We start from the raw sequence: 24559 nt of genomic DNA on the forward strand, positions 1-24559 counted from the left end.
AACCCTTGTGGCTCTTAGTAGTGACACTGTGACTTGGATTATTCCTGGTTTCTAATAGTTTTCCAGGGCAGTGGCCCACCAGGATGTTGATTTCAGGTGGCAAAACTGTACAGGGAGGGAAAATTAGATAATCTTTCCCTATACCATGACCCAAATCCGAATGGGATCCCTGTTCACCTACTAAATTTGTTTTCAGAGTGCTGATAAATTTTGTTTACAGATTTCCTCTTGTCATTTCTGGCTTGGCCCTGAGATTTAGGCCTGAATAAATTGTTCCAGCTTGTCAGAATCTATGCAACAAGTCCCATGTATGTCTGATATCAGAAATGAGACGGATTGATTTATAGTGCCATCCTAAGCATAGTTATAGCCTTTGAAGTTCATGGAAGTCAGTGGACTTACAACAGTGTAAATATGCTTAGGATAGCATTGTTGAGTCATGTTTTGTTTAGAATGTTTACTAACAGATGTTTTGTAAGATGATGATACTTAACAATTTGTTCCAGCATTTTATGAAAGTTTTGGATTTTTCACAAAGGAATGCATTTATCTTGCATTGCCAGCAAGAGATTCATGTACCTCCAAACAGTGGAGTGTTAGGTAATCAAAAATTCGAGGAAACTAGTTTATAGACTCATTGCACTCTTTTGCTGCCAATAGGTTTTTTAAAAAGAAATAATTGCTGCTGCATGCAAACATATCTATTGCTTGCATTAGACCAAGAAAGAGAGAGACAGCAACAATGTGTTTAAATGAAGCACAGACTTCTCCTAAAGTCCTGAGAATGGTATGTAGGATAACCTTCAGTGAGGATGACTATAAAATATCACACAAACATACCCCCTTCCATATTAGCTACCAATCCGTATTCAGTCTCTAAGGAAGCATGCCTAAACTAGTCTACTTAGAAGTACATGCTATGTCATTCATGGTGCAATTCTAAAAATATTTTCATGGGAGTAAGCCCCACTTAAAGAATCTGAGTAGGATTCTGAGTAGATCTGGTGAAGATTGCTTTCTTAGTAACCTTACTCCCAGGAAAGTGTCCTTATGATTTCAGCCTGATTTGCATCCATGCTGTTTAATACCAGCAGCTTATTCGAGCAGTAATTTTTCAGTTAAGTGCTACATTGCCCATGCGGTCAATTTGGTCTCTATTTAATTGGCAGTGTGACAAGCTGAAGTACTTTACTAATGAAGCAGTAGAAAAGAGCAAGATTCCAGTAGCACCATACAGACTAACAAAATTTGTGGTACGGTATGAATTTTCATAAGTCACTGCTCACTTTTTCACTTGCTAGTCTTTGTGGCACTACTGGACTCTTCACTTTTCTACTGCTACAGACAGTCTAATAATGAAATAATGTAATGTCGCATGACAGTGTAGGGATTAATCATACAGAATGTATGATTCACTCATAAGGACACTCAGACTGTGGGACAGGGAGAGGAAAAGAAGATATTAATCCATTAGACTCATGTGGTAGGTAGGGTCTATGTGTGTTAAATGACAATAAATTCATGTTTGGTTACTTTGAATGATTAACACCCAAAATGATGTCATTTCAAAAATTTAATTGTTCATGGATAGAAAAATCAGTTATTAAAAGTAAAAACAGTAAAAGCAGATGGGTTAAAATGAGTCCAGCTCACCCATGCAGTTGACCAAAATATAATAGGTGGTGATTGTTACCTGAATATCATTCTTTTGAGACCATAGAATCTTAGCTTAAGGAAGAAAAAAAGAACCCCACCAGGCTTGGTTGCCTAGAGCCACCATGGGACCCCAAACAAAGGTTCCTTCTGGGCCTCCTCATTGCACTCCAGGCCCAACCTAAACATCATATGAAAACAAAATGAATGACTTACCCATCTTCATGGACTTCCAGAGTGACCAGGTCCCCCATAATTTTGTTCCGCTGCTCTCCCTCCCTTGGCAGCCCTGCACCACTGAACGCAATGAAGCATTATGACAGGCTAAATGGTATATATTAAAATCATATTTTCCAAGTCTTTTAACAGCTGTCTGCTAATCACTGTTACAGTTATCATTCAATATGTGCATGCTTTCTTCATTTAACAGCTTTGCTTTGCTATCACATGTTTGCACTAAAAAACTATTTTCCAGCAGCTTACGGTGAGCAAAGCCACTTCCCTGAAATTGTTCATTCTTCTCTCATGTGTTTCACTGGTTGAATTTCACAGTATTTGACAAAATATATCATCATGTTTTCATCTGAGTAAACGGCATGCCTGTTCTGTTCTTGATAGCAACTATCACAATTGGGACAATGCAAACAACTCTACCCGAAATAGCTTAATGGAGAGGTGCACGCTTGTTACATTTAGCTGCTCTGAGCGATGAATGTCTTTCTAGAATGCAGCAACAGAAAATCAAGGCTGGTATTGTTCTACAAGTGGTTTTCTTTTCTTAAAGGTTGGAAGAAGTGATGGTGGCAAATTTCAAACTGAGGTTCACAAGTGTACAAATAGCGTTTCAATCATGGTGCCAAAGCACAAGAGATGCAACATTATTAGCTTTATAGATGTCAGGTGGCTCTCCACAAGTAATCACAAACTCAGCTGATCAACAGACTTCTTATGTTTCAGGTTTATGTGATTCATGGCTGAGCTAAGAGGTGACATGCTAACCCAACCAATCAGTGGTGGCTATCCTACTATGTTGTGCATTCAACACAGGGTTCTCCCATGTTCTGTTCTTGCAGCCCTTTCTAATCTTTAGAAGGACCCTTCCCTAAACCTCAGGACTTTTGTAGAAGAACAATCATGTTTCTCTCTCTTTTTTTGTAAGGAGGATCTGGAATAAGAAAGGAAAAAAGGATGAAACTGCTCTTCCTTCCTCATCTGCAAGCACAACTCCTCTGAGGAAAGAGGTCAATTTCCTCCCATTAGTATCTCCAGGCCACCTGATTCACATGGCTGTTTCCCTGAACACATGCTGAGATCTCAGAAATAATCTTTTCTGTGAGATAGAAGGGGCTGCAAGTACAGAAAGTAACATCTGTGTGCATTCCATGCATGGATGGCTGGACATAGGCTAATGGATGAGTTAGTAAACTAGGCAGCATTTTTGTGAACAGACAGTGCTGAACAACTGTCTATTATGTGCAGCTTTTTTTTCTATGTACTTTTTGGTTGGGAAAATTAAAACATTTAATAGACCTTCATTACTATTATCTCCTTGGAAGAGATCTTGGCATGTCTACATGAATTGAATATATTACCACTGCCAGCTATGCTGTCTGCTCTGATTGTTGATATATTTCAAAAGACTTAAGTCAATTCACTGTTGCAAAGTACCCTTAGATATTTCCTGTAACTTGCTATCAATATCCAGCAAATCACAAGATTGTGAGAAGGGCTAACCATTTTTAAGCATTTTTGAATGAGGGTTTGGAGTGGGTTTTCTTTGTGAAGTGTGATGTGTATTTGTAGAATACTCTTCCTGTCATGGTTCACAAGACTATGAATCTTAGTTTTTTTGTTTGCCAGCAATAGTGAGTTAGAAGCTTTATGTTCAGAAAACAAGTATGAAGTCCATACTGTTAATTGTCAGGAGTCAGGATTTCACAAAATGCCACCTATCCTGGATGTATTCATCTAATCTTTTTGAAAAGTTTTTTTTTTAAATGCTGCTAACTATAATATTAAAAGCAGAGGAGCCAAATATAAACCATCTGGCGCAAGAGAGTTCACAGTAGGAATGGGATTTTCTCTCCAATCATGATTATATATTTACCAGCAATAATTTGTTGGAAATTCCTATGTCACAAATAATTGTGTGATAAGTCAGCACACTTTCAGCTGTTACTATCAGCTATGTGAAAGTTGTCTCTCTGGCTATCACAACTTGTATTTCAGTAGTAAAGTGAAATTGGTACTGAATGTTTTGAGAGCAAGCCTGATAGAGCTGGGATTTCTTGTCCCTTTTATATGTATATATTTACTGTGAATTACCAGGAAATATGCAGTACAGCATAAGCGAATGAAAATGAAATCCTCTGAGGCTTTCCTTCTCCCAAGACATCAGATTGCTAGAAATGACACTTTTGTCAGTCTTCACTTGGGAGCTAGCAACTCTAGTGCAGGGTTAAGATTATACATTGGCTGTGGAATCCCATTAGTGGATTGTGAGTGACGTACGCATGGAATCAAAACATCCCATGTTCTACTTCAGAGAATGAAGTAGACACTGCTGTACCAATGCTACTGTGCTGTGCTATATCTTTTGTTTGTTCATCCTAACATCATTGGCATGTTGTTGCCTATTTCACGTTTGGAGGCAGAAGGTGGGAAAGTAGCAAACAACCCAAATTAGCAAAAGTGAGGGAGGATGAGAACAAGTGATCATATGGATGATGGAGACTGAATTCTGGACGCCATCTTTAGATGAAACAACCATATCAGGCCAGTGTGGGGTGCAACCTGGTGTCCTGGGAACTTCCTCCTATGTTCAGAGGTACCTGAAGCTTTATGTGAAGTGGTTTTTTGCCTGTTTACCAGATAATTTATACATTGACATATTCCACATCCTTTACAACACAACTAAAGCTATCTCATCAAACAAATGATATGGTCTATTTCAAAGTATTTATTATACATACCAATATATTTACTTTTCCTATAGACTGCATACCACCTGTAAGAAAGAGTGTACAAAAATCTGTTACTTGGTACACTATTCCACCTACAGTATAGCTCTTGCCTGCTTTCATAGAAGGTAAGACCAAAACTAACTTTTACTGCTTCATTTTGAAAATATGGACAGAGTTATATGTCAAAAATGTACATTGACTTTAATGCGCTAAGACAGTGATTGAACAAAAAAATGGGCTTTAATTCATGAAAACTGATGCTGTAGTAAATCTACTGGCCTTTAAGCTGTTGCAAAATCTCTGTTTGTGTCTTCACAGAAGGTGCTGATGTCTCTTGCCTACACTATCTCCAATCCGTAATCTTTCCTCCTTAAGTATGAATCTTTTGGTGTTTGTCTAAGCTCTTGTTGAAGGAATAAGTAGAGGAGTGGGACAAGAATAAAGTAACACTTCTCCAGCAAAGACTTTTGACACTTTCCAAGAGCTTGAAGAGGCTACATTGGTGTTCTTTTCCCCATAGTCAGCACACAATCAGTTGCAGTGATTGCACCTGTTGACTTTCCCCATGATTTTAAGCTTTTAAAGGGCCAAAATGTGGCAAGAGTCATGGAGCTCTATACTATAGGAGTTGAGCTGCTTCACACATTCCAACAGTTCCAGAGTTGTTTATTGTAACTGGTTTTCTGAGTCATTTGGGGTGCATTAACACTACACTAACTAATGTGTTTTACATCTGGATTTTTGCTATTCTTACACAGTAAAAATCCAGATGTAAAAAGCATTAGTTAGTGTAATGTGAACACACCCACGTTGTGGGAGAAGACTGGTTTTCTAGTGAAAGGATACATTAATGTAAAATAACCATTTTGGCCAAGTTTTGAAAGGAAAACAGCATAAAAATTCATGATTAGTCACTGGAGTTGGATCCCTTCCCTTCCCACAACAAGCCTCTGTAACCCCCCCCCCCCCTCCAAAAGGGTCATGGAAAGCCACACATAGCACAGGGAGTGGCAGTAAGGAAGAATAATATAAATAACGTATTTTTCTCATTTATTGCCATAGCCTTTTGCACCAGCAAAGCCTGCTAGTGGAAGAGAGGATTGGTGATTTTGCCCAGTTTCCCCTCCTCACTGCAGCACCCTGAGCTATGTCCAGGAGGGTCCCTCAAACTTGTGCATTGGGTTTTCAAAGGTTACACAGTCTGCTGTAAGAAAAGGAAGGTGGGGAAAAGTCCACTTACATGAGTGTCTTGCAATTGTTCAGTTCAGCACATATATATTAACAACAATTTTTAATATGTAATTTTGAGGGTTTCTTCACAAGCAACCAATGTCCACAGTTATCTTGAAATTGGTTACTGCAAATTATTTAGAGTAGTTTGTGCTAAAAAAAAATTACTATTGCATATGAACTGTCTTATTATGGACTATTCAAACCAATCTAAGAGAAAGAGGTTGTAAGGTCAATCCTATGTAGTAAATAAATGGTAAATAAATATTTTAATGTGGAATATTATGTGACTTTTAAGATTTTTATGCATCTGTGCTGGAATAAATGATTGGATCACACAACAGAAACATCAAGAGTTTCAGAAACAGTAAAGATAGAGACAGCTGAAAGTTATATTCATAGCAATACCAACAGCAGCACGTGACTCTGTATGAATGAACAATGATTTAATACCTATTTTTGCAAGTGTTCAGACTCCTCATACAAATTATCATGAAATCCCTATAACACCCCCCCCCCCAGGGTAGAATGGCATTATTTCCCCCATATTGCAGGGATGTATGCAAGGCATTTTGGGTGTGATCAGATGGGCAGTTTGGCCCGAGATAATTGTCTTACCCAAACAGACTTAACCAGCTGGTTCACAAAGCAACATCTGCCAGCCATTCCCCAGTTATCAACACTCCGTTGTAAGATGAGTTGGAGATGGGATAAATAGAAACTAGGTGAAATCCGGTGGCAATGGTTCCCATGCATTCCTCCCATGTTTTCAGATGTCTTAACATGGGGGAGCACAAACAAAATGGATTGGCAGTGTGAATCCGCCAGTCTGTTCCTGGTAGTTTTTTCTCCCCCTCTACAGTCTGTGGTGTGCTTTTGTACATGTGCCAGGACTATTTTTTTTTAAGTGCTAACTGGATGGTGCTCGGCAGCCTTGTGGCTGCTCTACCGCTACCCTGTGTGATACAACGGCACATTGGGGTGTAGTGTTTGACCATGGTTCTCCATTCCAAATGGGAATTGAAATATTTGCAGTGCCTGCTAAGTGCCCTGACCTGCCTGTCTGATGGCACCCATAGGCTGACAAAGAAGGGTTTGCTTAAAGCCAGTTATGGAAGTTATGGTAGAGAATAAATTTGAACTAATGGGATTCATATTAGAAACCTGAATTTGGAGCAGTCTAGTTCTTAGCTTTAGCTGTATTCTCATTCTAGTCCTATAGAACTTTTCTAATAAATAGTAAAAAAAAAAAAAAAGAAAGGAAAGGCTTTCACCATAAGATGTCATTATAGTCCTATCAGGAAGAAGGTGAGCTTAATAAAAACATAATTTGTAGCAGTGTATCTGTGTTAACATGGAAATCAATTATTTTTGGAGTCAACTTTTTGGGGGGTCAAGGAAGAATCTAAATAATTATTTTGAAGCCTCTTCCCATGCTTGAAAAGTTGTCTCCTCACCTTTTCTGTTTCTTCTTAAGGTTGTTTTTCGAAGGCCTTTGTTACTAAGAAAAAGAGATAATGAATACAGTGGGTGGATCCATGGATGTAAGAACTTTAATCAGTCTTATTACTCCACACACACACACACACCCGACAGCCATTTCTAACTGCAGGAAAGCTTATTCTAGGGACTGTAGAATACATGCGGCCTAACAGCCATGTATGTTGGGAAGCTGCAGTGGTGAGGAGGAATCAGGAACAGGCCCGGCGCTAGGGCTTCAGGTGCCCCAGGTCGGCGCCTGCCCCGTGCCTCCCCACCTGCACCTGCCCTGCCGCCTCTTCCGCATCCCACCCAGGGGGAGGGAGGGCATGACAGCACAACAGAGGATGGCAGGGCAGACTCCGTCAGGGCAGATCTCTTGTGAATGCAGCCCCCGTTCTCAGCCTTCTCAGGCAGACCCAAGAAAGCTGAGAGTGGAGACTGCAGGTGAGCCACGCCTGAGCTTTTGGAGGCACTCAAGACTCCCCTTCTTAGGGCAGTGTCGGAGCACCTCTAAGAGCACAGTGCACAGGTGTGGCTTGCCACAGCCCCCCTCCCCTGCTCTCAGCCTTCTCAGGCATACCCAAGAAGGCTGAGAGTGGAGACTGCAGGTGAGCTGTGTCTGTGCTCTTGGAGGCCCTCGAGCGCCTCTGAGAGTGCAGTGTGCAGGTGTGGCACTCCACAGCCCACCCCCCTGCTCTTAGCCTTATTGGGAAGACTCAAGAAAGCTGAGAGCAGGGACTGCAGATGAGCCACATGTGCTCTCAGAGGCACTCGTGACTGCCCTTCTGAGAGCACAGTGTGCAGGTTCAGCTGACTTGGAAAGGCTGAGAGCAGGGGCTACGTGCAAGCCGTGGCTATGGTCCCAGAGGCACTCTGAGACTGCTGCACAGGCGTTCTCTTCTGAACCTGGCAGAAAGCCAGGCTTGGAAGAGACCACATGCTGACGCACTATTCTACAGCTCTCAGCTTCCCGAGTCTGTGACCTGGGAAGCTGAGAGCAGCAGGGCGGGGGGAGGAGATGCTCAGCAGCACCCTGTAGGTGAGGTGGCACCCCAGGCGGCCACCTACCTTGCTTACTTCCACCCACCAGCCATGATCAGGAATGAATTGCCCTCTTTTTTCCTTTCCATCAGCAGTGCTGAACTGGTGGTAAAAGCTGAAAGGGCAGGTCCTACTACACTGAGAGTAAATTTTCCCAGAGGTGGAAATGGAAAGGACTGCTAGGGAAGAGAAAGTTTAAGAAAGGTTCATGAATGTGTCTTTTTCTAATGGATAACTGGATCCAATCCAATGTAACATGACAGTTTCAAAAATCTCCTCCCTGAGCTTCAATTTGAAAGTCACAATTTCTATTTTTTTGTTCTTTGTGCGACCCAAAACTGTGATTCATGTTTTCTTATGTAACTATCTAGTACATTTTCCCCTGGTCTTCTTCCATGGATCTCAGGGTGCCTCACACTTATTTATTCCACAAAAAAATGGGTGAAAATTTTCAACATTTGTAATCAATAATTCAACTTGATATATATCAATGACATACACTGTATATATAAATACAGTATAAAAACTATACAATGCAAAGTTGCCTACAGAACTATAAGAAAAAGGTAAAGAACTAAAACCACTGAGAAAAAAATTGTTCATGAAAATTAAAAGAACCCAAATAAGGCACGCTTGCTCAGATCTAAATGCTACTCAGCATATTTTTTAAAAAACGAAACTCCCTATTGATAGTTGGCATTGGAAACTTGTCAGTACTTTGTTATTCAAGGATTTCAGATGATGAAGGATTTTCCTTTCCCTCCTTAAATTTGGAACACATATTATTTGCTTCTTGAACAAAAGCCAGACTGTCTGCCCCAATCCCTTTACTGTATGTGGGCTCGTTGTTATTGGTGAAACAGGAATGAAAATTCCTTCTGCCCCTGCAGGAGTGAATGAAGGGCTGCCCTGCAAAGGCTTCATTTTCATGATTTCCATGCCAGCAGCTATTGCATTCTCTCAGACTCAATCATTATTTGCCCTACTTTAAAAAATAGGACAGATATTTGTAGCATGACTTACCTGGGGGCCTTTGGCATTTAAATTTGCTTCCTGGAGATGTTTACTAAAAGTCCTGCAGCTCTTAGTTGTCTATAGATATCTGAATCCACAGATAGCAGTTGATTAATCTGGACCCTTTTCAGCTGGTATCAATCAAGATTCATATATTTGGCATTTAGTTGATTTAACCTCATTAGTTAACAGCATTTTAAACATATCAACTGTAGCTAACATTTCATTATTTTACTAGCATTTTTAAGATCCTACATGCTTATCTTTAGTATTATATTTAGCATAATAACAGTATAGCTACCAATCAGAGCAGTCCTGTGCAGAGTTACTCCATTCTAAGCTTGTTGAAATCAATGCACCATTGAAATAGTTTTTAAAAATGTAAAATATTCAGAAATCAAAATGCAACATCACTAAAAAGAACAGAGAATCAGTACAGGCAATACAACAGTTCCGTAACACTAAAAATGAATGACAGTTTCAAAAGGCCATGAAAACTTACCCAAATTACAACAGGAGGTTGTTCCAAAAATCAGAAGAGAAGGGGCCAAGAGAAGCTGAGAATTCAGAGATAATTCTATAGCTTGGGGAATTTTAATTCTTGGCAGTGTTTGCCATCCTTACCTTTATCACTGTATATTCTGTAAACAGAACACCACCAGCTGATTTCAGATCATGGGGAAGACTGGTATGGCTGAAGGTGGTCCTTCAGATACTTTTGTGTCAAATCATTTTGGAATTCTGGTCAAAAGCAGCTTTTTGAACTGGGCCAGGAAATAGATCTGAAGCCAGGGAAAATGTCATAAAACAGGAGTCATATGTGTATCGTGGCTGGCACACGAAGATCCTAGTCACAGTCTAAGAACCAAAATGTCCTGACATTCTCCAAGTAAAGACCCACATGTTACAGTGGTCTGTCTGACCATCCCCAGTATTTGACAATGGGCTTCTCCCTTCTTCAGGCATGTGCTGCTTCATACTTCCACATATGATACATTCTTGACTGGCACTAACTACTTTCTAAGATTTCATGAAATCCTCCATCAGAGTTGTGGTATAGCTTTGTGTCTACTAGGATATTAGTTGCTATTATATGGTATATTTTCATATAGTCAGTTTTAGATCAAACATATGACGTCCCTTTTTGAGATATTTCAGATCACTAGAGCGTCTTGAAGTGCATGCATACTAAACAGCTACTGAGAAAAGTGCCTTAGCCATTTTGATCACTCTGTGATTTTGATCATTCAGTAAAGATGAAGCATCCACACATATAATAATATAATAATAATAATAAATTTTATTTGTACCCCGCCCTCCCCCGCCGAAGCAGGCTCAGGGCGGCTAACAATACGGTGACCAATGGTGCACCAACAATAAAACAGTTACACTAGAAACATTAAATTAACATTAAACTAACCTTAAAAGCCTGAATTAAAACAATTAACTAAAACATTTTATGACGCTATCCTTGACACTCTTCTAGTTGATGCTGATGGCGGATTTTCAGTTATTCATAAGCTAATTTAAAAAGGGTGGTCTTGCAGGCCCTGCGGAACTGATCAAGGTTCCGCAGGGCCCGCACCTCCTCTGGGAGTTGAGGTAAGTTGGTTCCAGAGATGTGGGGCTGCGGCCGAAAAGGCCCGAGAGCGAGTATTCTGTAGTTTAATTTGTCTTGGCCCAGGGGTAGTCAGTCTGTTCTTTCCTACTGACCTCAAAATATAACTTATTTTGGTTAAATGGGAAGGGGGGCACAAGGACTTGTGGAGTCATCTCATATTTCCTTCCTCCACTATTTCCTCATTCTCTTCCATGAAAATTCTTTTAACATTTCCTTTTTTCCAGCAACCTTCTCTTGCTCCTTTCCAACCTATCATTTTCTGACACCTGTCTTCAGCTTTCCCTTTTCCCCCTTCCCTGGTAACCTCTTAGGTTGCCAATCCTCAGTTGGGAGCAGGAATCCCCTGGTTTGGAGGCCCTCCTCCACTTCATGGTTATCAGAAAGCGGGAGGGGGGGATGTCCGCTGGAGACCGGTCCCCATAGGGTATAATGGGAATTGATCTGTAGGTGTGTATCCGGGGCTCTGGGGGCCCTGTTTCGTCCCTCTCCCAGTTTCAGAAATATTGAACGAAGGGGGCCAGTACTATGATCCCCAAAAGAAGATCTCCCCCATCTTCCAATATTGACAATTAAGGGAAGGCATTTTAAAGGAGCACTGTCCATTTAAATGTGATGGCCAGAATTCCCTTTGAAGTTCAATTGTACTTGTCACAATCTTGCTCCTGCCTCCATCTCCTCAACAGTCCTCAGATATTTCCTAAGCCAGACCAGGCAACCCTACAACCTCTCCCTGAGAAAATGATATACAGTCCCAGCCCTCATGAGGACTTGTATCCCCCTCCCCACACTATTTTGTCTCCTCGTCCTGGCAGCTCCATATCCTCCCTTTCTTCCATCCTAGCCACCAAGTTTCTACATACCCCCTATCTCACCTTTCTCCACATTGGGGACCAAAGAGTTAACATCATTCTGCTCTTTCCCATTTTATCCTCACAACCACCATGTGAGGTAAGTTAGGCTGAGAATGTGTTACTCACTCAGGATCACTCAGTGAGCTTCCCCAGACACAGACCTAGGTCTCCCAAGATCCTAATCTGAAATTGTAATAGCACCCTAGTTTGTGTGGGCTGGCCATCATTAAACAGCAGCAAGCCTCAGGCCTACCTGAATCTTGTAAGTTGGGTGGTAGCAAGTAGTTTGGTGGTTGCTGACAGTCTAGACCAGGTGTGGCCAAACTTGCTTAACATAAGAGCTACATAGAATAAATGCCAGATGTTTGGAAGCTGCAAGACATGAATGTCAGATGCTTGAGAGCCTCAAGACAGGAAGGAAGGAAGGAAGGAAGGAAGGAAGGAAGGAAGGAAGGAAGGAAGGAAGGAAGGAAGGAAGGAAGGAAGGAAGGAAGGAAGGAAGGAAGGAAGATGGGGGAGAGGGAAAGAAAGAAACTTTAACTTTAAAATCATTTTCCAAGCCGCTGGCTGGCTTGGCTTTTAGAAGTGATTTAAAGAGAGAAATGCTTTTTCCAAGACAGCTGATGTGGAAGTTTCAAGGGCCACACAATATGTGTGAAAGAGCCACGTGTGGCTCGAGAGCCGCAGTTTGGTGGCCACCTCTGGGCTAGGCCCCACAAAGGACAAATTATTCCTGGAAATGGTCCTCCCTGCTGCTTTTTACTGACAGAAACCAAGGCTGAAAAGCTGGTGATGCTGTTGTTGTTGCCTAGCAATGCCCATGGAAAGCATCCATTTCTTAAAGCTACAAGCACTTCTTTTATCATTTTAGGGTTTTTTAAAAACCCCAATGCTTTGGTTTTTAGATTTTTCTGCAAACCTGTTTTGTTCAGGTTTCTTGAAAGATTTTCTTGTACATTCACAGCTCCAATCCTGAGATTTAAGTATCTTCAGATCTGGCCATGTTGGGAATTATATGTTGATAGGCTAAATATGCCCACTGATTTCAGGAAGACTGATGCCAGTGCATAAAGTTAAAGTGGGGCATATGTCTTTGTAGGCCTAGACCTGGGTAACATAACCCTCCAAGTTTTACTGTATCAAAGTGAATAAAGCTTGTTCCAGCAGGCAGTTTTAAGGATCAGTAACTTCATTTCCTGATATATTGCTTCAGAATGCCTCTCCATCTGGACAGTTAGAAAGCTGTTCATTGCCTGCATTAGCAATTCACATAGTTATTGATTACAGCATCAACCTCTGCCACCTGCAAGTGTTTCCTGAAGGCCAAACTCTGTTATCCTGCTCACATTAAGCAGTATATTAATTTAGCTGTCAATTAAAATTTTAGCCCTCAGGGTGTCTAAAGTTTATTTCCATTTGTTATTTGCTTTACTCACTGATCTACTCAAAACAGGTGTTAGTGCTAGAGAGACTGCTGGAAATCATTGTAGGCCTGGAGCTTTCCAAGTGACTTAACTTTATACAGCTTTATTTGAATTGGGCTCTTACAGTAAGTTAGAGAATGCATGACACTCTCAATATAGCATTAATTTTGGTGCAGTAATGATCCCATAGAAAATGTACACATTCTGAGGAGAAAGTATGCATCTATTTGCAACAGATAAAGGGCATAGGAATGTTTCCAAGCAGCTTCTGGTTGGTCACTCCTAAAGATACTGACCTGGCTAAAACCATCCAGCAAAACAATTTGTATATTCTTCTGATACAGGTTTCATTTATTTGTGGATTTAGCTTATTTATAGCCTGCTTTTTTTTACTCAGATTCAAGGTGGATTATTGAGTAAAAAAGCAGAAAAAATGAAATCATGTAATGTAAGAGATTCAGTGAACAATGTAATAGGGCTGAGAATTCAAAATTCAAAGACAATATGAGCAACGACAAGAATAGCAAACTGCCTAAGGCAAGGTATTTCGTGTGCAATGCAGAATGTGAGGATACAAAGTATAAAACAATGCAGTAAAAACAGGTGATAGCCACAATAATAGGTGGTAACTGTAATCACTGCAGTGGCATATGGACATATTCTTCTAGGCTTCCCAATCTCCAGGTCCCAGTGGGGGATTCCCCGGTTTTACAGGCTCCCCCACAGCCACCCTGTACCTCTAGATCTTAGGCAGGACCTGCAAACAGGTCCAGTTTTAAAATGTGTGTGTGCCTTTAAATTGGAGCAGGAAGTACATCATGGGGAAGGGTTAGCAACAGCAGACCTCATGAGAGTGCAGCCCCTCTGTTTGTTTTGCTTTCCTTTCAGACAAGTGAGTGTGCGTGTAAAAGAGCAGCGTAGCCCCTGTACTTTCCAGACCTCCTTATGGAGGCACCAGAGACTCCTGCTTTGTTCTACTGCTTCAGACCAACACGGCTGCCCACTTGCACCAGAGGCAGTTCAGCGTGTGAGTGAGTGAGAGAGAGAAAACGGGGGGAGGGGAGGGAACTCTATTCCCTATGGAGACTTATTCTCATAGGAAATAATGGAGAATTGATCCGCGGGTATCTGGGGCTCTGGGGGGGGGCTGTTTTTTGAGGTTGAGGCACCAGATTTGCAGCCTAGCATCCAGTACCTCTCCCCAAAATACCCTCCAAGTTTCAAAAAGATTGGACCAGGGGGTCCAATTCTATGAGCCCCAAAAGAAGGTGCCCCTATCCTTCATTATTTCCCATGGAGTGAAGGGATTTAAAAGAAGATATTGAAGATGATATTGGATTTATATCCCGCCCTCCACTCCGAAGAGTCTCAGAGCGGCTCACAATCTCCTTTACCTTCCTCCCTCACGACAGACACCCTGTGTGGTGGGTGGGGCTGGAGAGGGCTCTCACAGCAGCTGCCCTTTCAAGGACAACCTCTGCCAGAGCTATGGCTGAGCCAAGGCCATGCTAGCAGGTGAAAGTGGAGGAGTGGGGAATCAAACCCGGTTCTCCCAAATAAGAGTCCACACACTTAACCACTACACCAAACCGGCTCTCCGGTTGTGTGGAGATGTGTGGTCCCTTTAAATGTGATGGCCAGAACTCCCCTGAAGTTCAATTATGCTTGTCACACCTTTGCTCCTGGCTCCACCCCCAAAGTCTCCTGGCTCCACCCCCAAAGTCTCCTGGCTCCACCCCCAAAGTCCCCAGATATTTCTTGAATTGGACTTGGCAACCCTATATTCTTCTATGATGGTGTCTATGACAGACCCCTAGCATGTATGCACTATCAGAGGCAGGTTTTCATACCAAAAATTAATTCCCAACTGTGACTGAGCAGCCCCAAGTAGTGTGAAATAGTTTTAAAAGTCTGGCTCTCCCCTTCCCCACTCATGAAGATCTAATTTGTATTTTAGCCCAGCCCAGGAACTTGATGGGATAAGCATGGACCCTCTTTCTTTTTCCCTTTCAAATGCACTTGAGATAGCATAATAGTCAAACAGAAATAATTATGTTTATTTAACAGGCAAAGAATGAATATGTGTTGTCAGAGGCTGGAAATGCTGAGGTAAAAGTTGTTGGTAATATAGATTATAATTTTTTAACAATCAAAATAGTGTTGTTGAAGCTGATTTTCATATATTCTGGATCTTAACAGTGAAAGGTGTTTGACTGAGTATTTTAATTACAATGTTTCTTTGTATAGTTTCCTATGACTCTGGGTTTCCTGGAGACTGTCTCTTTAATTGTGTACCTAAACTCTCCCCTTTTGGAAACCACAGTTTATTTCAATATTCCGTGTCTAAATCCGATCCCCTTCAAAACATACCAGGGGTCTTCTCAGAGTAAACCTCCCTGTGTAACTGGGCAGGAATTAGTCGTCTTCTCCTCAGAAGACTTAACCCTTTTCTTTTGGCCTGAATGGGAGTTTCAGAATACTATCCGGTCACCCTTGCCCAAATCTCAGTCCCAGTTCTAGTGTCTATGTAAAACAGACTTCATCTTACATTGATTTTAGATGTTCAGTTCTGACATTGAATTCTTCCTTAGAATTGATAGAAAAAAGCTAAGGCAATGAGTTGTTTCCCTTCACTCCAAAGGTGAACATGTCTGGCCGACTTTGTCAGACTCACTGACTCCAAGTGACTGGTCAGAAACCAACTGACTGTCTGACTTTCCCAAAGACCAACTGGCCAAATGACACCCAAAAAACAAAAGACTATGCTCACAACACTCAGTTAATTATATAGTTCTCCTCAGCCAATCAGAGGAAAGGGGAGGGGAAAGGAGCAGCCTATCACTCAAGCTCTCCATTCCAGTGAAAAGTTAGTGCTGCACTAAGGAAACAGTTGTTAAGGGCAGTCAATCACAGTATCCCTCTGGACTGTTCCATCTTTATTCTGTTTCTATTATAAAAATATCTTCCTGAACATTTCTGTTTTGCACATTAAACCCCTGCTGAGAGCTGAAGCCTGTGTTTTCTGAATTTCCTTTCAAAAGACAGCTGATAACTTTAAATATATTTTATTATATATTTTATTACTCATGTCCTTGTTTTACCTGCATAATTGATCAGCAGTCTATTGATAAAGTAAACTAACTCATCTGAATTATCTGAAAGGTAATTTGAAATTTTATATTAAGGAGGAGAATGAAGCTTTATATCTTTCTTGACCTTAATATATTTATATTTTTTCTTGTTAGCTAGCATATTGATGTAGCTGAATTGTTTTCATTTTATAAGATACTAAATCTAGAACGCACTTATTTTCTTTCATAGGGTCAGTCAGTGGTACTATGCAGCTCAGACAAGAAAATATTTCCAGGACTGGGACTTAGAATGGAAGATTTTTCAAAATATTAGAGACATTCTGTGTTGAACAGTGACATTATCTGTGCATGGAGAGCTGTCAGGATAGGTTTCTGTGATGGCTTGAGGCCTCTCAGAGTGACATAACCTCTGACATCATAATGGCCCCTTTATCAAATGCCATGTCTCTATCATCATCAAGACAATGCTAATATACCTCTAGGGATGAGTTTGACATGGAGGAACCATTGCCCAAAGGAATGCAGAGGTCATTTTGTATATATAAAGCTACATCTGTTTGTCATTTGGTCATCAATTATGTAGTTAAGGCTTCAAATCATCTATACATTGTAACACATTTTTTAAAGGAAACTGAAATTAAATAAACACCAGAAATAAAATGTGGAGGAAGTATGGGTGTAAAATGCAGGGTAGGAACCAGGGGGAATACAGTAGCTGTCAGAGAGGAAATATCATGGCAATAAGTAAATGTTAATTGTAGATAAAATGTTGACTGAACATAGGCAGTCTATCTTTTGAAAGTAGGTGAGGTTCATTGCCTGAGGGGACTTCCCCAGTTAGCCTCATGATGGAGCCAAAATAGTACCTTATTGGCATTTTTTTAGAAAAAAAAATTCTTAAATGTGGATGTGTTCTTTTTGTTGTTAGTTTCAGGGAGGATTTATAGTCCACCTTTCTCACAGGGTCTCAAGGTGGATTATACATAGTGAGTCAGTGCAATCAACAAAAGGGGACATTCAATAGCCACTGTATTAGGATTTTAGAAGTCTGAAACCACCAGAAAACGTAAATATAACCGCCACAGCTTAAGTATTAACATGACACATTAAGCTGTACAAAAACTACATAATGGAATCATACTCACAATGCGCTATCCACAACAGTATAGACCACAACTCCAATCATTTACCCATTTAAATGTTTTGTCCATTTTGTATAATGCAACCTTATAACCTGTGCAGGAAAGCCCTCTTGAATAGTTCAGTTTTGCATAGTTTGTGGAAAAGCCAGGAGAGTGGGAGTTTTTCTGACCTCCTTGGGCAGGTCATTTCACAAGATGGAGCCACAGTGGAGAAAGAATGTGTACAGGCAATTGTTGATTCTGCCCATTTGCAGGCTGGCACCTGCAGAAGGCCCTGCTGACACGAGCAAAGTTGTTGTTTCAGAGCACAGGAAAAGAGGCACTTCCAGAGCCAGTGCATCCATTAGGCAGCATGAGGCAGCTGCCTGGACCATGGCTCCGGGGGGAGGGCACTAATTTTGGTGCTCCCACCCACCCTTGCTTCCTCAGTATGCATGCACACTGCTCACTCGCTATTGCTCTCTCCCTTGCGTCTCTGTGCTTCCAAACACAGCTGCTAGGAGTGGAGCGACGGTGTGCGTGCACGCTGATGGCAGAAGCCCTGCTACAGCCACCACCAAGCTCACCCTCATCAAGGAAGCAAGGGGAAGCGGGGGGGGGGGGCACCTGGCCTGGGGTACCAGCCTTGCACCGGCTCCCCAGTGCTGGCACTGGACACTTCTGTAAGTAAGAGGAGCCAAGGTCATGATAACCAGCCAATACCTTAAATTGAGCCCAGTAACAGACGGGCAGCCAATGGAAAGCCTGCAGAATGGGAGTAATATGCATGCTCTGTCTAGCTGCCATTAACTACTGAAATACAGCCTTCTGGACCATCTGAAGTTTCCAAACAGATTTTGAAAGGAGACCAATATACATTACATTACAGTATCTAGTCTCGATGTTACTGTGACTTGGATCCTGGTGGCCTGGTCAGCCATACCAAGGTAAGGGACCATCTTACAGGCTAGGGTAAGTTGGTAGAAAGCCTTTTTTTTTTTTTTGCAGCTGCATTAACTTGCTGTTCCAGTAATAAAGCTGGATCCAGTGTGAATGACATTAAGGCTTTCATCTGAGTCAGCAAAGGTCAGTTGAACTCCATCAAAAGTAGAGAGAACAACGTCCTTCAAGACCTTCTTCTTCCCAGCCAGCAGGGCTGGCCCTGCCACTAGGCAAACTAGATGGTTTTCTAAGGCACCAGCCTTCAGGAGGCATCAAATTGGGTGCCCTCCACGTGACTTGACCTTTTGCCCAGAGGGCCACCAGGCTCCGGAGATGGTGATGCAACAAAGGGAGCTGTACTGGCCTGTCTTTGCCCAACCCATGTGCATGCCACCTGCCTGCCCTCTGGCTCCAGCCTCACTCCAGCCTGGACATTCTGGAGCCAGCTGAGGAAATAACAGAGCCAGCTGCACCACCCCTCCTCCTCCATCTCCATCAGCTGTGTCCTGGGGCTGGATGGCTGCTGTGGCCCCCAGTGGTGCTCCCCGGGCAGGTGGCGCCAGCTGAACTCACCACCCTCCTTCTCATCATCATCCCAGCAGTGCCCCATTGCCACTGCCCAAGACACAGCACCCACCCACAGCCATGGACACTGCTGCCACCCAGCTGGGGTCCAATTCTATGAGCCCCAAAATAAGGTAACTCTATCCTTCATTACTTTCAAATGCAGGGAAGGCATTTAAAAGGTGTGTGGTCCCTTTAAATGTGATGGCCAGAACTCCCTTCAATCATTCTTCTAACACCCTGACTCCACCCCCAAAGTCCCCAGACATTTCTTGAGTCAGACCTGGCAACCCTAGATGCTAAAGATTTGTCGATGTGGTCCTTACATGATTTTAGCAATTAGGATGGGCAAGGATCCAGGGTACAAATAGTAGCCTTCACAGGTCCTAGGATATTGTTCACATCAGTCATAGTCATGATGATCCATAAATAACCCTGGGCGCGTATTTCTTCTGATGTTATAACAGGAATCTAGTATGATAAATGAGCCTGCTTGGGCAGACCATTGTAACTGGGTCCCCTCTCATGCAGGGTGTTGGGGCCACATTTACCCATGGTTTTTAGTAGGTTTAGGATGAATCTCCAGCCCTGAAACCAAACCTTCCCTCAAAGGCTCAGTGCAAAAGATTAAGTTCAGGAGGTGATTTCTTTCATATATTGAACCACTAGTAATTTGGGAAAGACCCAATACAGTCAAAGAATCTATGAAATCCTGGACCCTGTTCTGTGTCAAGTTCTGTGCAGCACTCATTAACTCCACCTCTTTGATGTAAATCAAATTAGACTTTATTTAAGAGAGGCTGTGATCCACCCTCTCTTGAAGAAACCATCTTTAGACCCAACCAATTTGGCCAACTATAGGCCGGTGTCAAACCTGCCCTTTTTGGGTAAGATTATAGAGAGGGCGGTGGCGACACAGTTACAGGGTTTCCTGGAGGACGCTTCCATACTGGACCCATTCCAGTCCAGCTTCTGCCTAGGCCATGGGATGGAGACGGTGCTGGTTGCCCTCATGGATGACCTCCTGAGACGTCTGGATCAGGGCGACTCAGCAGTACTGCTCCTTTTAGACCTGTCGGCTGCATTCGATACAGTCGACCACCAGTTGCTGTCTAGTTGTCTTGCCGACGTGGGGATACAGGGGTCGGCCTTACAGTGGCTCTCCTCTTTCCTCTAAGGTCGGGGACAAAGCATGGCAATTGGGGAAATGCTGTCTCAGAGACACCCACTTATTTGTGGGGTGCCCCAGGGGGCAGTTCTTTCCCCAATGTTGTTTAATATCTATATGTGCTCCCTTGCCCAGATGGTCAGGTTGCCATCAGTATGCGAATGACACCCAGCTGTATCTATTGATGGGTGGCCAGTCCACCTGCGCCCTGGAGAATTTGGACCTGGCACTGCAAGCCGTGGTATCATGGCTCAGGCTGAGTCAGCTAAAGCTGAATCCAACAAAGACGGAGGTTCTCTATCTAAGTTGCAGCAGCCCGGGAAGGGTGATTCCTCTACCAGCCTTCGATGGGGCGCCATTGACACCAGCGTCGAGGGTTAAGAGCTTGGGAGTGCTCCTGGAGTCCTCCTTAACTATGGAGGCCCACGTAGCAGCCACTGCCAGAGCTGCTTTTTTTCATCTTCGGCGAACACAGCAGCTGGTCCCCTACCTTGAGCGCAGCTACTTAGCAATGGTGATCCATGCCTCGGTCACCTCAAGAATCATTTACTGTAACACTCTCTACATGGGACTGCCCTTGACTCAGACTCGGAAGCTGCAGCTGGTGCAGAATGCTGTAGCCAGGCTATTAATGGGGCTTCCTCATCAGGAGCACATTCAGCCTGTGCTGAGAGCACTGCACTGGCTGCCTGTTGCATACCAAATCCGTTTCAAGGTCCTGGTATTAACCTTCAAAGTCCTATATGGCCTAGGACCTACCTATACTTTGGAACACCCTTCCAGAAGCCATCAGGGCCCTGCGGGATTTATCGCAGTTCTGCAGGGCCTGCAAGTCTGAACTGTTTCGGATGGCATATAACATCTAATGGAAGACAGCTGCCACCGCATCTGGATCCATAGCACTTTGATTACTAACTGCCCAGGATCTGTGCGTGTGAGAAAGAAAATATTATATGATCTGCCTGAAGTAGCACCATTGTTATTATCTGATTGTTTTATTGTTTTAATATTGTTTTGTTTACTGTCTATTTTATACTATTAGCCACCTTGAGTCTGTATGGAATGGGTGGGATATAAATATAACACAAATAAATAAAATAATGATGAGCATATTCACAGTAAGGCCTGGTCTTGCTAGAACTGACCTCCATCAGTCATACACTACCTTTATACCCTACTATGACCAGGGCATTTTTGTCCACCAGTCAGACTGTACCGTTATACTCTACTATGACCAGGGCATTTTTTGTAGCAGGAACTCCTTTGCATATTAGGCCACACACCCCTGATGTAGCCAATCCTTCAAAAGCTTACAATAGGCCCTGTACTAAGAGCCCTGTAAGCTCTTGGAGGATTGGCTACATCAGGGAGTGTGGCCTAATATGCAAAGGAGTTCTTGCTACAAAAAAAATCCTGACTTTGACCATTAATTATGTAGTCCCTAAGGTGTATAAGGTATGGCGCAAAATTAATCAGGCACCAATAATTCAAAGATAGACTTTCTTCCTCTTCCCCCCACAGTTCAGTTTTCTCTAAAGTCAAAAGTTAGGCATCTCCAGCTAGACAGATAACAGGTGACCGTCACCGCTCGCAAGAGGAATGCTTGTTGCTAACCAGGGCAGAGAGATTACTTATAACAATGTCACAAAGAATGTGAGCATACAGAGTCAAAGCAAATGCGAGAAAATGCAAGGTACATGACAATGCAGGTTACATGATATCATGGCAAGACGCAGATCTTGATACCTGTTCCACCAAGACGTAGATCTTGACACCTGTTCCACCAAGGTATCATCAGCATGAGCATTGAAGTCCCCAGAACAATCAGTCTGGAAGTCTCCAACAATACCTCTTGCAACTCATAGAGGGTGCCCACTGGAGAAATGGTGGTCAGTAGACAAGAAAAATGTCTTATCTATCCTTATTCCCTAATGTAAGGAGCGTACAGTCAATGCCATTGATATTTTTCAATGAAAGTTTGTAGATGTTGAAGGACTCATGGAGAATAATAGCCATGCCTCCATCCTGGCCAGCTGTGCAAGCGTAGTGGAGGACTGTATATACAGGAGGTGTTGGGACAGACACACCATGTCATTTTCTTCCAGCTGTGTTTCTGTTATGCAAGCTAGGTCAATTTCTTCTTCTTGCAATATCTCACAGAAGTGTGCAGTTTTCTGCTTCACTAATCTGATGTTGTGTAGACGAAGGGGAAACAGGGACCCATGCTTCATCAGTTCTTGGAATGCTACAGGTAGATTAGATAGGCAGTGTGCATCCTTGCCAGAGAGTGGCTATCTATGGTAAATTTCACCTCCATACCTATCAGCACCCATTTGCACTGAAATAGTGCATTCTTCAAACATTCTTTTCCAGTAATGATTTATCCCTCCTGATATTCATAAACCTTCCCAATACCTCACAATTAATATTCTAGTGAGGAGGAGAGGAGGAGGAAGAAGAGGAGAAGAAGAAGCAACAGCATATAACAGTCCAGGGACGTAGTCATGATGTGCTGAGATTAGAGATGTCCAACAGGTATAGGTCTATGTCAGTACAACTCCTGGTTCCCAGGTAAATAAGTGATGTAGCTCTCTTTCTTTTTCTCTGATGGGTGGTAACCTTGTTCTACTTTTATATAGTGTCTTGGCCCTGGCTCTATGCCCCAGGCAAGGAGCCACAGGCCAAGAGCCCTTAGGCTCTTACTGCACCTCTATCATGAGCCATTGTTTAATGCTGAAGCCAAAGTTTACCTGTGTGAAGGAAAGAAAGTGGAAGGGGTGTATACAGCATCTCAACTCCAGGTCAAAGACCAAGACTTCTACCTCTCAGCCTTTAGAGGGATAATACATGATGCTTTATCATGAGCATGGTGCTTTATCATGAGAAAAATATACTGGTGATATCTTTGAATTTCTGATGGATGACCCAGATAGTTTGGATTATATTCTGATGTTTTAGATGTATTGGTAACAGAAGTATTATTTATCATTGGGTAGACTAATACACAGGTGCACCCCAAAAGATAAAGAAAGCCATCCTAGATTGGTCTACCCACACCTACTCAAATCTATTCAATGGGACTCACTCCCAGAATAGTATTTTTAGGACTGCATGATATTAAATTTAGATTGTTAGGAGTTTTTGTAACCAATGTTCAATGAAAATATTCTACTTATACTTCCTGATATACTTCTGTTGGAAACAAATATCCTGTAAGCAGTCCCAATAATATAGAATCATATATTCTATAGGAAAATTGGCCAAATCTAAGGATATTTAAATCTAGAGACAGGGCTCCTGAAGGGCCAAGATGGATCTCAGAGAAAGAAGCAGGAGGAGAGGGGAGACAATGGGGCCAGCCAGGAAGGGTGAAAGAGGAGATAGTGGGGAAGAGGGAAAAGAGATTCCCTCCCTTAAGTCCATGCAGGTTGCTACTTGTATTTTCTTTTTAAGGCTGAACATATCTCCTCCATTTTGTTCCACAGATTATGCTGTCCTATGTTCTGCTCCACTTGCCTTCTGATTATCTTGGAGAATTGTCTAAGATTAATTTTGGAATCGGTGCAATGCAAGAGTGTTATGAACACAGATTATCCCCCCCCCCAGGAAAGCACATTTGATCATATGAATGTACAACCACACCAAGTTGTCTTTTTTTCAGTGTGAGTTCATTAATTTGCACACATTCTGCTGCACATTAGTAGCTTGATGTGAACTGAAAACTGTAGCAATTGCTCATGTTCAGCAGTCTGAACTAAATCCAGAAGACAAAACAGGATAAATACCAGATTACTGAAGTGTTGGTGTCACTCTGAGAAGTTGTTCAAGTAGCCCTGGTTTGGTTTAGTAACCAAAAGAATGAAAGTTCCTCAGCTCAAATCTCACTTCCATCAAAGCCATTCTTCTCAGACTAAAGAAGGCTTGTAAGGATTATAGCTGCATATGTTTACTCAAAGAAGAGAGAGGTATGAAAAATGTGAGTTGGAGTGGCTTCTTGTTTGAATATTTCGCAGAATAGAAAGGTACCACTTGGGTGAGATACTGGTGGAAACAGATGAGACCTGCTGAGAAAACTTTTGAATATCGGTATGTTCAGGGCTTTTCTTCCTCCTCTCTCCCCAGAAAAAAGAGGTGTCAGAACTCTCAAGAGGAAAATGGAGAAACACATGCCCCTAAAGAACTTTTAAACATTTATTTGGAGGATTTTGTTTCCGAGGTTCTGGAACTCCATTCTGCTGCATTGTCCCAGAAAAAAAGCCCTGAGTATGTGTGTTTGTGTGGGGGGTAATTTTTGAAATTTAACTTCATAAACTGAAGCCATGGGCTTTTTGCTATTTGGCTTTCTGAAAGGAGGTCTGTGTTCATGGTGTGGGTTTTATGTGTTTGGATAATA

At 42.3% G+C, this 24559-nt stretch overlaps 1 protein-coding gene across 4 annotated transcripts in view; it reads left to right on the forward strand.

Moving 5' to 3' along the window:
• Positions 1 to 24559, forward strand: part of GRM7 (glutamate metabotropic receptor 7) — an 870101-nt gene that overhangs the window by 790947 nt on the left and 54595 nt on the right. For 2 of the 4 annotated variants that reach the window (XM_060239599.1, XM_060239595.1), the window contains one exon: positions 4649 to 4741. The exons of the other annotated variants lie outside the window; for them this stretch is intronic. In XM_060239599.1, coding sequence (XP_060095582.1) covers positions 4649 to 4719 — 71 coding nt within the window. In that variant the 3' untranslated portion in view covers positions 4720 to 4741. The remainder of the gene's footprint in view (positions 1 to 4648; positions 4742 to 24559) is intronic. 4 annotated transcript variants of the gene reach the window in all.

The sequence above is a fragment of the Heteronotia binoei genome, chromosome 5, assembly GCF_032191835.1.
Source record: "Heteronotia binoei isolate CCM8104 ecotype False Entrance Well chromosome 5, APGP_CSIRO_Hbin_v1, whole genome shotgun sequence".
Classification (NCBI taxonomy): Eukaryota; Metazoa; Chordata; class Lepidosauria; order Squamata; family Gekkonidae; genus Heteronotia; species Heteronotia binoei.